Source organism: Spermophilus citellus (genome assembly GCF_964194105.1).
Source record: "Spermophilus citellus genome assembly, chromosome: 4".
Classification (NCBI taxonomy): domain Eukaryota; kingdom Metazoa; phylum Chordata; class Mammalia; order Rodentia; family Sciuridae; genus Spermophilus; species Spermophilus citellus.
This window is the reverse complement of record NC_138185.1, coordinates 192,717,121-192,734,607: the sequence shown is the minus strand read 5'-3', so window position 1 is coordinate 192,734,607 and position 17,487 is coordinate 192,717,121. Positions and strand designations below refer to the sequence as shown.

The window sequence follows — 17,487 nt, the reverse complement described above, 5'->3', positions numbered from 1 at the left end:
GAGAGGTAAAGTGCCATTTTTGTTACATCATATCAAGAGTACTTGGATAGTAATCACCATGATTTATGACTGTTGATGTTAACTTTTATCACCTGGCAAAAGTAGAGTTTGTCAGCTTTCTCCACTGCAAAGTGATTCTCTCCTTCCCACTTGCCTAACCCCAACTTTCCATACTGTAGTCTTTGGAAGGAAGTTACTATGTATGTCCCATATCTAAGGAAAGGGGAGTTATGATCCTCTCCTTTAGGGTGGAGTGTCTACAGAATGTATTTGGAATTCTTTCCTGAAGGTCTTTCCAGTAGGTAGTTGCCCACAGGAAGTGGATGAGTGCTCTGTGGACATGTAAACAAGTCAAAAGGAGTTGATGAGGAGGCTTGCTGCTTGTTTGCTGGAGTTTTGCCCAACCCAATTCTACATTCATGTAAGACTTATTACATGTTGTTTCTTCTTCAGATGCTAATTATCTGGGTTGTGGACCATCTGTGCCTCTGGCAGCTCACTTCTGATGTCAAACTGGTGGTTCTGTTGGTTGTTAGTACCCATTCCTGTGAGAGGAAAAGAAGGAAATCTATGAAACAGTTATGTCAGTTTTTCTACCAGTTAAAATAATTTTCAAAAGGCTTTGTCTAAAAAAAGAAAGAAAGAAAGAGCCAGGCTGGGGCTGTAGCTCAGTGGCAAAGTGCTTGCCTAAAGCATGTGTGAGGCATTGGGTTCAATCCTCAGCATTACAAAAAAAAATAAACAAAATAAAGGCATTCTGCCCATCTACAAAAAAAAAAAAAAAAAAAGCTTAAAATGTTTAACTGACAAAGTAAGTTTACATGGGCTGAATTTCATTTGTCTGTGTTGCCCTTGTTTTTTCATTCAAAATGGCCTCAGCCATGTGGCAAGCATCATGCTGAATAGTTCACAGTAATTCCAAACCACATTACTCCCATTCTTTGCTACAGAGCTTTCGTAGGCTATTTAAAAAAAAAAAAAAAAAAAAGTATGTAAGTGTGGGTTTGCCTATCTGAGCTGTAGAGAAGCAAGAAGGGAAAGACTGAAAAAGAAACAGAATCTCTTATAGGACTTGGCTGCATGTACTAGGCTTTAAGTCAAAGTTGGTGACATTGATCTTATGCTCTGCTTCCGTCTGCTCTGCCCTCCACACTGAACTCATATACTCTGAAGCATGTGAATTACTGTTGTAGATAGAATGTAGGCCTTTGCTGGGATGAAGATTCACACAGAGGGCAAATGCTTTGGTTACTTTTTCCAGTAGGAGCCAGTGACCAACAGGCCAGAGAGCATTAGAGATTTTTTTGGAAGGGAAGGAGTACTTTATTCTCAGATAATTCTCCCACCAAGCCCGCCAGTATCCCTTGCCTTCACACCCAGTTCTATCTGATCCCCATTTTTTGGTCTTTGTGTAAACACCCCCAGTCCATTGTAAAGCCTCTTTTCATCTTTTGTTGTGCTCACCTTCTCCCTCAGTACTTGCCTCTCCACCAGACCCACCTCTGTTCACCTAGCTCACCTCAGTGCCTGTCCAGCCGGCCACACTCTTCAACAACACAATAACAGCAGGTTTGACCCTCCTACTGCTCCAAATTGCTTCTTCACAATCAAAGCTGTCCTCTAGCTACAAAGTGGCAGAGTTACTGAGGCAAAATAATCTGTGCCAATTTGCATTTTCTTCCTTGTCATCTCTATTATATGGTATTTATCTGTCAAAATGAATAGAAAAAGCAGGCACTGTTCTGAACATAGAAAAAGATGGAAAACTACTCAATTTATTTATGAAACCAGAACATTCCTAATATCAAAACCTATCAGAATAGCACCCCAAAAAAGCTATTGGCCAGTCTCACTTATGGATATAAAGTAAAAATCCTAAAATATTTAGAATTAATACAAAATTTAACAATGTATTAACATAATAATTATATAACACGACCAATTAGGATTTACCCCAGGACTTAACATAGGTTAGGTGTAAAGAAATTTATATAATGGGTCAAAAATAAACAAGGCAAGTAGTGGTGGTGGTGCACATCTATAATCCAAACTACTCAGGAAGCTGAGGAGGTAGGAAGATTATGAGTTTGAGGCCAGCCTTAGCAACTTAGTGAGACTCTATTTCAAATAAAAAATAAAAAGAGTTTGGGAATGTAATTCAATGATAGTGTGTCCTTTAATCACCAGTACTACCAAAATAAAAAAATTGATCCTTTTTAATAGCCAAAGAATAAAGCATATTAAGTCAGTTTTATTTTCTAAAAACATTCTTTTAGGGCTGGGGATGTGGCTCAAGCGGTAGCGCGCTCGCCTGGCGTGCGTGCGGCCCGGGTTCAATCCTCAGCACCACATACCAACAAAGATGTTGTGTCCGCCGAGAACTAAGAATAAATAAATATTAAAATTCTCTCTCTCTCTGTCCCCCTCTCTCTCACTCTCTCTTTAAAAAAAAATAAATAAATAAATAAATAAATAAAAACATTCTTTTAAAAAATATATTCTTTAGTTGCCAATGGACTTCTTACTTTATTTCTTTATTTATATGTGGTGCTAAGGATCAAACCCAGGGCCTCACACATGCCAGGCAATCGCTCTACTACTAAGCCACAACCCCAGTCCTATAAACATTCTTAATAGTCTGAATATTTGAATATTCTTCATATATACATATATCTATATAAACTCAACAACTCAGGTAAAGATGAAATAAGAATGTCTAGTCTCATAACTAAATAATCTTAGTATTCTGAAAAGTTCAATACAATGAAACTGGAAATAGAAAAAAGAAGTTATAAATTTTGGAATGGGAGAAGTAAATTTGTCATTGTTTGCAGATGATATGATTGAATGCATAGAAAATCTGTGAGAATCGATTTTTAAGTGATGAGAATAATACAATGCAGAGTAGTCAGGTGATGCAGACAAATGTGAATCTGTAGCCTTCTATATACCAAGAAACACTTAGAAGACATAATTAATAAAAATATCCAGACTGGGAATGTAGCTCAGTGGTAAACCATTTGCCCAGCATGTGTAAGGCCCTGGGTTTGATCCCCAGCAATGTAAAATAAATAAATGAAAAGATCCCAGTAACATCTTAGCTAGGGGTATTGCCTGTGGAGTGGATGAGTTTAAAGCCTTGTTCATCCATGTACTAACCAAGTGAATGTAGCCTCTGGCTTCACTTTCCTCATTCATAAAATAGGAATGTAAATAGTAATTCTTATCTCAAAAAAGTTGTTATAAAGATGAAATTATTAATATAGTGAAGTTTTTAGACTCTACTCTGCACATGGTAAACTTTCAATATACGTTAGCTATTGTTACTAGGATTTTCCCTATCCACAATGATAAAAGTAACATCAAGATGAAATACTTAGTTGTAACTTTCTGAAAAAAATGTTAGGAACCTATATAAGCAAAATTACAAAATTTTGCTGAAAGATATAATAGAAATCTGAAAAAATGGAAAAATAAACCTTATTCTTAGAAAAAAAATGAATCCTATAAAGTTGTCAGTACTTACTGAAGTAATTTCTCACTTTTACAACATTCAATCATGATTTTAATGGAATCTTTTGTTACTTGATAAAAATAATTTTACTGTTCATCTGCAATAAAATCAGACAAGAAAAGCAAAGAAAACTCAAAAAGAGAGAGAGAAATCTCAAATTTTTAGCTCTTTACCTCAAACACTGTGAAACAAATAATATACAAACAAATAAACAGTTACTGTAGTTGGTAAAAAATAGAATAAAAGAGCCAAATCAATAGCCCAGAAATAGGCTGGTTATATGTATGATTAAATATATGAATTTAATTTGTGATAATAATAACAGCAAACATTAATTAACCTATTATTTTGTGTCAAACTGTGTGAAAAACACTTTATATTCACAAGAACCCTGGCAGATAGGAAGTGCTTTTTTTCTATGGATGCAGGAACTAGAGCCTGGAGAATCTTTGATCTTTTTTTCTTTTCTTTAATATTTTTTAGTTGTCAATGGACCTTTATTTTATTTATTTATATGCGGTGCTAAGAACCAAACCCAGTGCCTTGCTCATGCTAGGCAACTGCTCTACCACTGAGCCACAACCCCAGCCCCAGAACCTTTGATCTTAACATTAAAACATCAACACGGGGCACAGTGGCACACGCCTGTAATCCCAGAGCTCAGGAGGATGAGACAGAAGGATTGCAAGTTCAAAGCCAGCCTCAGCAACTTAGTGAGGCCCTAAGCAACTCAGTGAGACCCTGTTTCTAAATAAATACAAAAAAGGGCTGGGGTGTGGCTCAGTAGTAGAGCACTCCTGAGTTCAATCCCCAGTACCCCCAAAAAAATAAAAAATAACATCTATAAATTCCCTTCTAGGATGCTACCATAGACAACATTCACAAACTAGGACAAAGAAGAGAAATCTTTTTTTTTTTTAAGAGAGAGAATTTTTAATATTTATTTTTTAGTTTTCGGTGTACACAACATCTTTATTTGATTTTTATGTGATGTTAAGGATTGAACCCTGGGCTGGGGATGTGGCTCAAGCGGTAGCGCGCTCGCCTCGCATGCGTGCGGCCCGGGTTCGATCCTCAGCACCACATACCAACAAAGATGTTGTGTCCGCCGAGAACTAAAAAATAAATATTAAAAATTTTCTCACTCTCTCTCCTCTCTCACTCTCTTTGAAAAAAAAAAAAAGAAATCCTAATCAAAAGGAAAACCAGCTGTTATAAAAAAAAAAAAAAAAAAAAAAAAAGGATTGAACCCAGCGCCCTGCGCATGCCAGGCGAGCACACTTTTATTCTTTTTTAAAGCATTAAAAAAAGAATAAAATCATGGCACTTGCAGGTAAATGGAGTTGGAGAATTTTATGTTAAGCGAAGTAAGCCAGTCACAAAAAAACCAAAGGCCGAATGTTTTCTCTGATAAGTGGATGCTTACCTCTATAGTGGGAGGCATGGAAGGAATGGAGGAACTCTGGATAGGACAAAGGGGAGAGAGGGCAAGAGAGGGGTCATGAGGGTAGGAAAACTGGTGGAATAAGATGGACATCATTACCCTGGTACACGTATGATGACACAAATGGTGTGGCTCTACTTTGTGTATAAAACCAAAGAAATGAAAAATTGTGCTCCATTTGTGTACCATGAATCGAAATACATTCTGCTGTCAGGTATAACTAATTAGAACAAATAAATAAATAATTTTTTCAGAAATCAATGTTGTCAAAGAAAATTTAATTATATAGAGAAATGCTCACAATATACCATTAAATCCGTGGTTCACACCTGTAATCCCAGTGACTCAGGAAACTGAAGCAGGAAGATCATAAGTTCAAGACCAACTTCAACAACTTAGTGAAGCCCTGTCTCAAAAAAAAAAAAAAAAAAAAAAAAAAAAAAATTAAAAAAGACTGGGGATGTAGCTCAGTGGTAAAACGCACCTAGGTTCAATTCCCTAGTGCACACAAACACACAGAAAGCCATTAAATGACAAAGATTACAAATTGTACATGCAGAATTACCTAAACTATGGAAAAAAATCATCTTTTCTCTCAATTTTCAATATTGAGCATGATAAAATATTATAGACAGCATTTTTAAAGTATGTATTACACTTATGCTCTCTTTTTTGACAGTACTAGGCATGAAACCCAGAGCCTCATACATGCTATGCAAATACGCTCTACCACTGAACTACATCCCAAGTCCTTTTTTTGGTTGTTTTTCTTTTTAGTCAAGTTCTTTTTAAAATTTGCTTTTGAGTCAAGGTCTCACTACTCACTAAGTTGCCCAGGCTGACTTCGAACTTGGGATTTTCCTGCATGAGTGGGTGAGTGGCTAGAATTACAGGCATGCACTATTGTGCTGTTTCTTTCTAGTTTACATCCCTTCTTTCAAAGGTCTACCCAATGCCCTTCTCTGTAGGCTTCTGTAGCTGTCCAAGCTTCAGCAGTTACTCTCATATCATAGCAATAATATGGTAGTCCTCCTAGCCAGATTAATATTTATTAAGCTATACTCATGCAAGAACTTTAAACATATTATCTCAATCCTCAAGATTAAATTGTGAAGTAGGAATTATAAATATACTCATTTTGTAGACGAGAAAACTGAAGTGTGTCTTGAACAAATTAATGCTTCAATTAAATGGAAGAGCCATAATAAGAAATCTGGTTCTTCTGATTCTCAGAGAATTTATTTTTCTTTTATGATAGCATTTGCCAATGTGGTCCAAGGTTCAAAATGTGCATTAATACCTCCTATGTGAATATATGAGGCAAGATTCTCTTTATTTGCTTCTGCCTAAGCTGAATATCTCCACAAAGAGAAGCAGATATGAGAATCTAGCTGCTTCTATTAAGGCAGATATCAAAGAGATTTGCTAAAATATGAAACAATTCCACTCTCTTCTTTCTCTTTTTTGGAAAATTGTTTTTATTAAAATGTATTATTTATGTTAGCATGCAATGGACTTTTTTTTTAAGAGAGAGGGAGACAGAGAATTTTTTAATATTTATTTATTTATTTATTTTTTAAAGAGAGTGAGAGAGGAGAGAGAGAGAGAGAGAGAGAGAGAGAGAGAGAGAGAGAGAGAGAGAATTTTTAATATTTATTTTTTACTTCTCGGCAGACACAACATCTTTGTTTGCATGTGGTGCTGAGGATCGAACCCGGGTCGCACGCATGCCAGGCGAGCGCGCTACCGCTTGAGCCACATCCCCAGCCCTTAATATTTATTTTTTAGTTTTTGGTGGACAAAACATATTTATTTTATTTTTATGTGGTGCTGAGGATCAAACCCAGCGCCCCGTGCATGTCAGGTGAGCGCACTACCACTTGAGCCACATCCCCAGCCCCAACATGCAATGGACTTTTAAAAACAAATGAATTTTTTTTTTGTACCAGGGATTGAACTCACAGGCACTGACCACCAAGCCAAATTACCAGCCCTATTTTGTATTTTATTTAGAGACAGGGTCTCACCAAGTTGCTTAGTATTTCACTGTTGCTGAGATTGACTTTGAACACATGATCCTCCTGTCTCAGCCTCCCGAGCTGCTGGGATTATAGGCATGCGCCACTGCACCCTGCTAATGAATAAATATTTTAAGTATTCTAGCTTTAATTTTTAATGTAGGAAATATCTATAGATAAAACTTATAAAAACAAAAGCTCTTGGGAGGCTGGGGCTCAGAGGTAGCACACATGCCCGGCAGGTATGAGGCATTGGGTTCTATTCTCAGTACCACATATAAATAAAATAAATAAAGGGCTATCAACAACTAAAAAAAAAAAAAAGCTCTTTTTTTTTAACTGATAAAATTTTTTATTTCACTTTTGAGTTTTTACACTTTTCCTGATTATTCTGTGTAAGGTGAAACTAGAACTGTTTAAAAGACATACACAAATCTAGTACATCAATAACCGGGGATTTTTGTTTTTTGCTATACTATTTTCACAACCACAGGTGTGCTTGCTAGGCAATATAACCATCACAGAAGCAAACATTAGGCAGAATACTGGTAAGGAAAACAAAGCAGAGAGCTACCAGATATACAGACAGCTTGGTTCCACATTCACTACTGCATTTTCAAGTGCCAAGTATTAACTGCACATTTTTGTTCAGCTAGAAAGAAAAGGATTTTATTTTTAGTTGTTTTTTTTTTTTTTTGGTTTGTTTTAAATCAGTGCATGAATTTTTCTTTTCTCATTTCAGCAGATGGACAAACAGATGAACTCTGCAGCTGTATGGAATGTTAAGGGTAAGGGGTGATACTGTGAGACTGATAGGCTTGGCTATTCTAGATTCTCTCCTTTGCAGTGCCCATGCAACTTCCAGGCATTATAGGGTCTTTTGTAGACATGTCTGATAACTGAGCTGGATGGAGATCTGGTGATAGGCACTAACGAGCATTATCAGGGTTGGTTGTAATAAAGGGAAAAATCATTAAAAAATACTTTTTTTGATTCAGATTGTGATGTGACTGAAGAGCAACAATTGTGCTGAGAACTGGAGGAAGACAGGGATATGGTGTGAGAAGCTCTTCTCAACTCTGAAGCAAGCTTTACTCACCAAAATGCTCACCACTGTCTTGCGCCCCCTGCCCACACGGCATAAAAAGTAAACAAAAGATACAGATTTCCAAAGGACTCTTTAGAGTCCTAAAAAATCATTAGGAGAGTAAAGCAGTCCTGAGACCAAAACAATTGAGAACATCTGCTTTACAACCACTTGCCTCCAACTTCTAATATTTTAGATAGGTCAAATGTGCTTCTTAACATAATGATGGCTATTCAAGTTTGCCTGGTAAGTGCCCTAAAGAAGTTGTAACAAAGTGTTTGTGTGGACTTAAACAGTAGTGAGAACTTTTCTAACTGGAATGATAATGGCAAAGCAGAATTTGAGATGGGTCTCAAAGGTGATAGGATTTTATGAGAAGAGTTCCCTCTAGAAACAAGCACAGGAAAGCATGAAGTGGTAAATGGGCCCATCACAGATTTTTGTGTGCTAGTGGGGTGGGTCCATCAGGGATTTTAGTGTGCAAGCAGGGTGGAAGATTGGAAAACGGGACTACACCTTGAAGGCTTGAATCCATAGCTAAACCGTGCGAACTGTTTGGTATGTAATGGGGAGATCTGAAGTATGGTTTTTAAGGGGTTTTTGTTGTTTTTGGTACTGGCAATTGAACCCAGAGGTATTTTATCACTGAGCTACATCCTAGCCCTTTTTAAAATTTGAGACAGGACCTAAATTGCTGAGGTTGGTTTCAAACTTGGGATCCTCCTGCTTCAGCCTCCCAAGTTGCTGGAATTACAAGTGTGCATTATTGTGCCTGACTGACCTGAGTATTTTGATCAGAGAAATGACAAAATGAAGTTAAAATTATAAAATATTTATGAAAAGAAAACCAAAGTCATCATGAAAGTTGAGGTGGCAGTGATAAGCATATTAGGTGGGAAGAGAGGCAGTCAGGACAATTTGCAGGGACTCAAAATGAGGACCCGAGTAGGTTGGGGCAGTGGAGGGGAAAGATGGCCATTGGCTGTGCTAGCTCATCTCTTAGGGATGTAGGTCTAGGACACTGGTGAAGTCTTCTGCTTCAGGGACTGGCCACACTTTGTCAGCTCAATGCTTCCATTTGTTAGCAGGCTCTATGTAACTTCAAGTCCCCGGTATTTCACTAGAGACCAGTATTTAGGTTGCACTGTCAATGTACATGGAAGGATGGTGCTTTCCAGTGGTATAGGGGTATTCATCTGATGTATGGAGCCATCCCTTCCATCCATCAGGAAACCCGGAAGGCCAAATCCATACATATGATGTTGCTTTGAGGGTGTATGTTTGGATCCAAGCATCAGAGGGTCTTTAGGGCTGCAGATTCTGGAGCTAGACTTCCTGGGTTCATGCCAGAGCTTTTCAATTTATCATCTTTGTGTCTTTCTACACCTTACTTAGTTTTCCCTATTGTAATGGAAGACAGTAATACTATTTAATTTCAAAAGTTTACTAATATAATTAAATGACCTACTACATGCAGAATGCTTAAGAAATCATATCTGATATCTAATAAAGTTTCAAAGCCATCCCTCAGTGCTGGGAATCAAACTCAGGGCCTCACATTTGCTAGGTAAATGCTCTACCATTGAGCTATATTCCCAGCCCTTTTTGTTTTATTTGAAACAGGGTCTTGCTAAGTTGACTAGGCTGACCTTTACCTTCAAGTCCTCTTGCCTCAGCCTCCCAAGTAGCTAGGCTTACAGGCATGTGCCACCACACCAGGCTTCAAAATTCTTGTTTTATGGAGAGGAATTACAACCATGGATTTTTCCTGTCCCCAGTGTAACCATTCTCTCTGGTGACCTAACTCAGATCCCTCGTTCAGTGTCCATTTCAAACAAGTTAGAGCTAGATATAAACTGAAATACTGGGGCTAGGGATGTGGCTCAAGTGGTAGCGCGCTCACCTGGCATGCGTGCGGCCCAGGTTCGATCCTCAGCACCACATACAAACAAAGATGTTGTGTCCTCCGAAAACTAAAAAAATAAATATTAAAATTCTCTCTCTCTCTCTCTCTCTCTCTCTCTCTCTTAAAAAAAAACTGAAATACTGGTTTGACAGTGAATTTAATATGTTGACTTGGCCAGTTTATTACAGTGCCCAGATTGTATAGATTCAGCTTGACATGATTGCTGCCATCTTGAAGTTTAACTGCCATGATTGTCCCTGAGTGCTTCTAGTCTGTTTTTCCTGTATAGCTTCCCAGAAAACTATAAATAGACAAAGCCATTAGAGTGGTATGTGGAGCTTTACAATCAGACCCTGGCTCCAGGAATGTGCTTGACTGATATTAGCTTAAGGTAAACTAGGCACATTCCAGCTGGGATGAAATCGCTTTTGTCCTAACCCATACATACACCCCTTTTTCTCACCCAAATGGCAGGGATCCAATTGCCTTGTTGCCACCCGGGACCCTGATTTAATTAGGAAGTCCCCCCCCCATAAATTGCACTCTGCTATCCTTGATCTAACTTGATCTATCTGTCCCTCCAGTTTCACAGCACCTTGAAGACAGTCCTATGACACTAAGACTGGATTGTTCTAGAACACAGATATTTCATCAAACATTTATCTATATGTTGCAGTGAAGGTGTACTATAGATGAAGTTAACACCTGCAATCAGTTGACTTTAGTAAAAGAGATTACCCTTGATAATGTGGGTGGGTTTCATCCAATCAGTTAAGGCCTTTTGGGGGGTACAAGGGGTAATAGCAATTGAATCCAGGGGTACTTTACTAGTGAGCTACACCCCCCAATCCTTTTTATTATTTTTTTAGATGGGGCCTCACTAAGTTGCTGAGAGTAGCCTCGAATTTGTGATCCTTTTGCCTCAGCCTCCAGAGTCACTGGGATTATAGGCATATGCCACTGTACCCAGCCAGTTAAGGCCTTTTAAGAACAAACTGAATGTTCCTGAAGAAGAAATTCTGCCTCAAGATTGCAGCATCACTTCTGCCTGTCTCTAGCCTGCCAGCCTGTCCTACAGATTTCAGACTTTCCAGCCCTCACAATCATGTGAGCCCAATCCATATCAAGTTCAATTTCTCCTGAGAACCTTGACCTTACTCTCTGGATAACCCTTTTCTAAACCCTAAGTAGTTTATTTGCTTTTGGTTACATGTTCTTTCTTCAGCCAGGCTTTGTACATTTAGGTCTTTCTAAACTTCAGCTGCATTTTCCTGATACCAGACTTTAGCACTTAGGCAGGACCTTAGCCATTCAAATACAAACCATCTTTTAGGGTAAACTATTTTTTTTTTTTTAAAGAGAGAGTGAAAGAAGAGAGAGAGAGAGAGAGAGAGAGAGAGAGAGAGAGAGAGAGAGAGAGAGAATTTTTTAATATTTATTATTTTTTAGTTCTCGGCAGACACAACATCTTTGTTTGTATGTGGTGCTGAGGATCGAACCCGGGCCGCACGCATGCCAGGCGAGCGCGCTACCGCTTGAGCCACATCCCCAGCCCAAACTATTTCTTTTTTAAAAAATATTTTTAGTTGTAGATGGACACAATACCTTTATTTTGTTTATTTAGTTTTATGTAGTGCTGGGGATCGAACCCAAGGCCTCACATGCTATGGAAGCACTCTACCACTGAGCTACAACCCCAGCCCCCTAAGGGCTACAATTGCTAATCTAGTCCATTATGTGTTGACTCCTTTACCTCCACTATTTCAAAGTATAAGGAAACCTATTGGTTCCTTGAACAAACTTAGTCTAAATCCTTCAAAATGGGTAACAAGAAGAAAGCCTTCCTGTATGAGGAGCAGCACAGCATGGCTGGACCCCAGGAATTCCGCTCTTCTTTGGAGATGTCCAGATTGGCCTCTAGGGGGTGCTGAGTTCCCAATATATCGTGGCAGGGTCATTTCTCAGCGAACCTCCACAATGAGCCTTCCTTGAGTACACAAGCAGATTTTGTTTGTCCAAGAAGCCCAGAGTTTCCTCATCCAGAGCAATCCTACTCCAAGTTCTGTAGGTGATTTCCTTCACTCTCATCCAAGGGAAAGATCAAGACTTATCAGATGTGGTAAGAGGCAAGTGAAGGGTATGACTTTGAAAGAGTAAAGAGGCAGGACCTGTAATAAGTGTATGTATACACATTTATATATTTTTTTAAAAAAATATATATCTATACTCAACAAAGCATATTTGCAATTGGGCAATCTGGAAACAATCTAAATATCTATCATGAAGAGAATGGTTAAATTATGATGCAACCATACTCTGATGATCATATTCACTACTATCTGGCACTATACATACCAAATCACTCTGGTTACTCGGAGCAGGTAGGCTGGGCTGGGGTAATGGGATGTGTGCTGGGGGTGGTGAGTGTGAGCATGTGTGGTCCAATGTTTTTCTATCATATATACTTCTACTTTTTCTTTCTTACAAGGCATATGTTTTTGTTTTTAAGCTGATAAAGATTTTTTAATAATAGTTGGTGCAGAATTGTTGCAGAAAACTGTTTCATTTTCTTGAAGATATTAAAAATAGGCTGGGCATGTTGGCACATGCCTGTAATCCCAGTGGCTTGGGAGGCTGAGACAGGAGGATTGAAAGTTCAAAACCAGCCTCAGCAATGGCGAGGTGCTAAGCAACTCGGTGAGACCCTGTCCCTAAATAAAATAAAAAATAGGACTGGGGATGTGGCTCAGTGGTAGAGTATCCCTGAGTTCAATCTCCAGTACCAAAAACAAAACAAAACAAAAATATATTAAAAATAGCTCACTGTCCATCTCCATGCTGTTTTAGGGAGATAGAGTGGGAATCACTGCCTTGTAAACCATTTTGTTTTCTCAGCCAGCTGGAAATCTAAACACGCTTAAACCCCAGCCCTCATGTCTCAATTGAAACTATAAAAGATCTTACTTAAATTTCTGTCACATTAACACTTTAAATGAAATTTTTACAGGTGGGGTGGCGCATGCCTGTAATCCCAGCAACTTGGTTCAAGGCCAGCCTCAGCAAGTTCAAGGCCAAACTGGGCAATTTAGCAAGACCTTGTTTCAAAATAAAAAATATAAAGGGCTGGTGATATAACTCAGTGGTAAAGTATCCCTGGGTTCAATCCCCAGTGGAAGGAAGGAAGGAAAGAAGGAAGGAAGGAAGGGAGAGAGGGAGGGAGGGAGGAAGGAAGGAAGGAAGGAAGGAAGGAAGGAAGGAAGGAAGGAAGGAAGGAAGGAAGGAAGGTCTTTCTTTGGTACATAATTTACCAGTTCCTAATTCTGTGCCTTTTCACACACCACTCCTTCCTCTTTGTCTTTGTTGCTTTTTCCAAAATTCCATCCCATACTTGCTTCTATAAAGCTTGAACCAAATCTGCTTTCCATACCAAGGTTCTACCTTATAATTCCCGGTTCGCTTCTCTTGGTTCACAACACATTTAGCTCTACTTCCTGTTACTTTGTATTCTTGGACTGTTTTTGTGTGTCTGCTATTGTCTATAGGTTACAAAATTGAAGACAAGGCCCATTTCTTTATTGTTGTTGTTGTTGTTGATGTTGTTATTGTCATTATTATTATTATTCCAAATGCCAAAACCTAGTTTGCTTCAGGACAAGCACCTAATTAAATGAATGTCATAATAAATATCAGGAAGATCTATTTTGAATTTTAATATTTATTTTTTTAGTTTTCGGCGGACACAACATCTTTGTTTGTATGTGGTGCTGAGGACCGAACCTGGGCCGCACGCATGCCAGGTGAGCGCGCTACCGCTTGAGCCACATCCCCAGCCCAGGAAGATCTATTTTGAGATTTTCAAATTTCATTTCTAGATGCTACAACTAAGAGAAAACATACCTTTATAAATTAAAGAGATCCCATTAGTAGTAATCTGGCAATTACCATCTAACCAAGCAATCAAACTCAGCATAATTAATAGTGACATATTCTGTCCTGATGTGGCTTCAGTGATGTGAAGTATGTAATAGCATCTGTTAAGTACTTTTTGCAAAGATATTTTATCCAAATCTAATCAAGCCTAAAGACCTAACTCTAATTTTTAGGAAATACAGGCTTATATCTCTGTCCCATACAAAAAATATTTTTTTCACAGTACTGGGGATTGAACTCAATGAGTTCAATGAGTCACATCCCCAAACCTTTCTACTTTTTTCTTTTGGGGAGTGTATTTTGTGTGTGTGTATGTGTGTGTGTGTGTGTGTGTGTGTGTGTGTGTATGACATTGATAGGCCTTTATTTTGTTCATTTATTTATATGCAGTGCTAAGAATCAAACCCAGTATCTCACACATGCTAGCATGCTAGGCAAGCACTCTACCACTGAGCCACTACCCCAGACCCTATTTTGTTTTGTTTTTGAATCAGAGTCTTGTTAAGTTACTTAGGCTGTCCTTGAACTTGTGATCCTCCTGCCTCCTCCTCCTGAGTAACTGGGATTATATATGTGCATCACCATGCCCAGCTTTCCAATAGAACTTTCTGCAATGATGTAAATGTCCTATATCTTCACTGTCAATAAAGTACCAACCAACCTACTAGAAATTTAATTTTATTTCATTTTAATTAAATTATTTTTATTATCATCATCATTATATGTGTGTTACTAGGGAGTCAAACCAAGGGACTCATGCATGCCAGGCAAGCACTCTACCACTAAACCACATCCCCAGCCCAACCCCAAGCCATTTTTAAAATTTCTTATATTTTGAAATAGGTTCTCACCATATGACCCAGCTATACCACTCCTCAGTATTTATTCCTAAAAAAATTATAAAGTTGGGCTGGGGATATAGCTCAGTAGGTAAAGTGTTTGCCTCGCATGCACAAGACCATGGGTTCAATTCCCAGCACCACATACACACACAAAAAAGAAATCCTACTGCAAGGTTGTATCTCTTTTTTTTTTTTTTTTAATATTTATTTTTTAGTTCTCGGCGGACACAACATCTTTGTTGGTATATGGTGCTGAGGATCGAACCCCGGCCGCACGCATGCCAAGCGAGCGCGCTACCGCTTGAGCCACATCCCCAGCCCAAGGTTGTATCTCATACCAATAAAATCAGATTGTCTAAAGGCTGGGATTGTGGCTCAGTGGTAGCATGTTTGCCGAGCATGTGTGAGGCACTGGGTCCAATCCTCAGAACCACATAAAAAATAAACAAAATATGGGCTGGAGATGTGGCTCGGCGGTGGCGCGCTCGACTGGCATGCGTGCAGCCCAGGTTCGATCCTCAGCACCACATACAAAGATGTTGTGTCCGCCGAAAACTAAAAAATAAATATTAAAAAAAAATCCTTAAAAAAATAAATAAATAAACAAAATAAAGGTGTCAATTTAAAAAAAAATTATAAAGTCATCATACTACAGTGACACATGCATACCCACATTTATAGCAGCACAATTCACAACAGCTAAACTGTGGAACCAGCCTAGGTGTCCATCACTGGATGAATGGATAAAGAAAATGTGGTATACAGACCAAATGGAATTTTATTCAGCCATAAATGAAAATGAAATGGGCTGGGAATGTGGCTCAAGCGGTAGCGCGCTCGTCTGGCATGCGTGCGGCCGGGGTTCGATCCTCAGCACCACATACCAACAAGGATGTTGTGCCCGCCAAGAACTAAGAAATAAATATTAAAAATAAATTCTCTCTCTCTCTCCCTCTCTCTAAAAAAATAAATAAATAAAATAAAAATTAAGGCACAATCTCAGTATTTTAAAAAAATAAATAAATAAAAATAAAAATGAAATTATGTCATTTGCAGAAAAATGGATGGAACTTGAGAATATTATGTTAAACAAAATAAGCCAAACTCAAAAGGTTAAAGACTGTATGTTTTCTCTCATATGTGGAAGCTAGAAAGGAAAAAGGTAAAGAAAAGTTGGGGAAAAATCTCATGAAAATTTAAGGGAGATCAGTAGAATACAGGAAAGTGACTAGGTTTAGGGAGTAGGGAAGGGAAAGGGAAAATACTAGGGAATGATATTGGCTAAATTATATTATGTTGTATTCATGTACAAATATGTAACAACAAGTCTCACCATTATGTACAATTATAATGCAACAATAAAAAAATGTAGGAAAAAAATAAAATGCACATACGTCTGATCTAGAAAAAAAAAAAAAAAGAAATAGGACCTTACTAAATTGCCCAGGCTGACCACAAGCCTCCTGCCTCATCCTCCCAAACAGCTAGGATTATAGGTTTGTGTTATCACACCTACCTGATATCTGAATTTTATGGAGAAAGGGAGAAGGGAGATAAGAAGGAAAGGAGGGAGAAAAGCAAAATACTGGCAATTGCTAAATATAGATTAAGAGTACATTGCTGGGCACAGTGGTGCACGCCTCTAATACCAGTGGCTCAGGAGGCTGAGACAGGAGGATCGGGAGTTCAAAGCCAGCCTCAGCAACAGCGAGGTACTAAGCAACTCAGTGAGACCCTGTCTCTAAATAAAACACAACATAGGGCTGGGAATGTGGCTCAGTGGTTGACTGCCCCTGAGTTCAATCCCCAGTACCAAAAAAAAAAAAAAAAAAAAGAGGTACACTGTCAGTTGGATGTAGTATAATCCCAGCGACCTGGAAGGCTGAGGTGAAAGGATCACAAGTTCAAGGCCAGCCTGGGCAAGTAATGAGACCCTGTCTCAAAATCAGAAAGGTTGGGATGTAGCTTGGTGATAAAAGTACCACTGGTTTTAATCCTCTTGCAAAAAATAATTTTTTTAATTAAAAAAAAAATAAAAGGGGCTGGGGCTGGGGCTCAGAGGTAAAGCACTCACCTAGCATGCATGAGGCACTGGGTTCGATCCTCAGCACCACATAAATATAAAATAAAGATATTCTGTCCACCTATAACTAAAAAATAAACATTAAAAAAAGTACACTGGTAGGCAGACACAGTAGTACACACCTGTAATCCCAGTGACACAGGAAGCTGAGGCAGGAGGACTGCAAGTTCAAGGCCAGCCTTAGCAACTTAGTGAGATTTTGTCTCAACATAAAAAGAAATAAAAAAGTCTGGGAAGGTAGCTCAGTGGTAGTGCTTCCCTGAGTTCAATTCTCAGTACCAAAAAGAAAGGGTTCACTGGTACTCATCCTTCTATTCTTTCAATTTTTCTATAGGTTCAAAAACTTCCCCCAAAAAAAGTTGGGGGGGGACATTATAAAATTAAGCAATATTGACTCTAAGTTTTTTTCATTATCTATTTGTTCATTTTTTGTGGGGATCAAAATTTGTGTATAAAAAAATAGTGGTAAACACCATTTATAGGGCTGGGGATGTGGCTCAAGCGGTAGCGCGCTCGCCTGGCATGCGTGCGGCCCGGGTTCGATCCTCAGCACCACATACCAACAAAGATGTTGTGTCCGCCGAGAACTAAAAAATAAATATTAAAAATTCTTTCTCTCCTCTCTCTCTCTCTCCTCTCTCACTCTCTCTTAAAAAAAAAAAA

The 17,487-nt window shown here is 38.5% G+C and overlaps 1 protein-coding gene across 1 annotated transcript in view; it reads right to left on the bottom strand.

The window, feature by feature from the left end:
• Positions 1 to 9,988, bottom strand: part of SLC7A7 (solute carrier family 7 member 7) — a 158,230-nt gene extending 148,242 nt beyond the window's left edge. The window contains exon 1 of the mRNA XM_081290524.1: positions 9,967 to 9,988. Within this exon, the coding sequence (XP_081146650.1) occupies positions 9,967 to 9,973 (7 nt within the window). The 5' untranslated portion in view covers positions 9,974 to 9,988. The remainder of the gene's footprint in view (positions 1 to 9,966) is intronic.
• Positions 9,989 to 17,487: the final 7,499 nt, after the last annotated feature.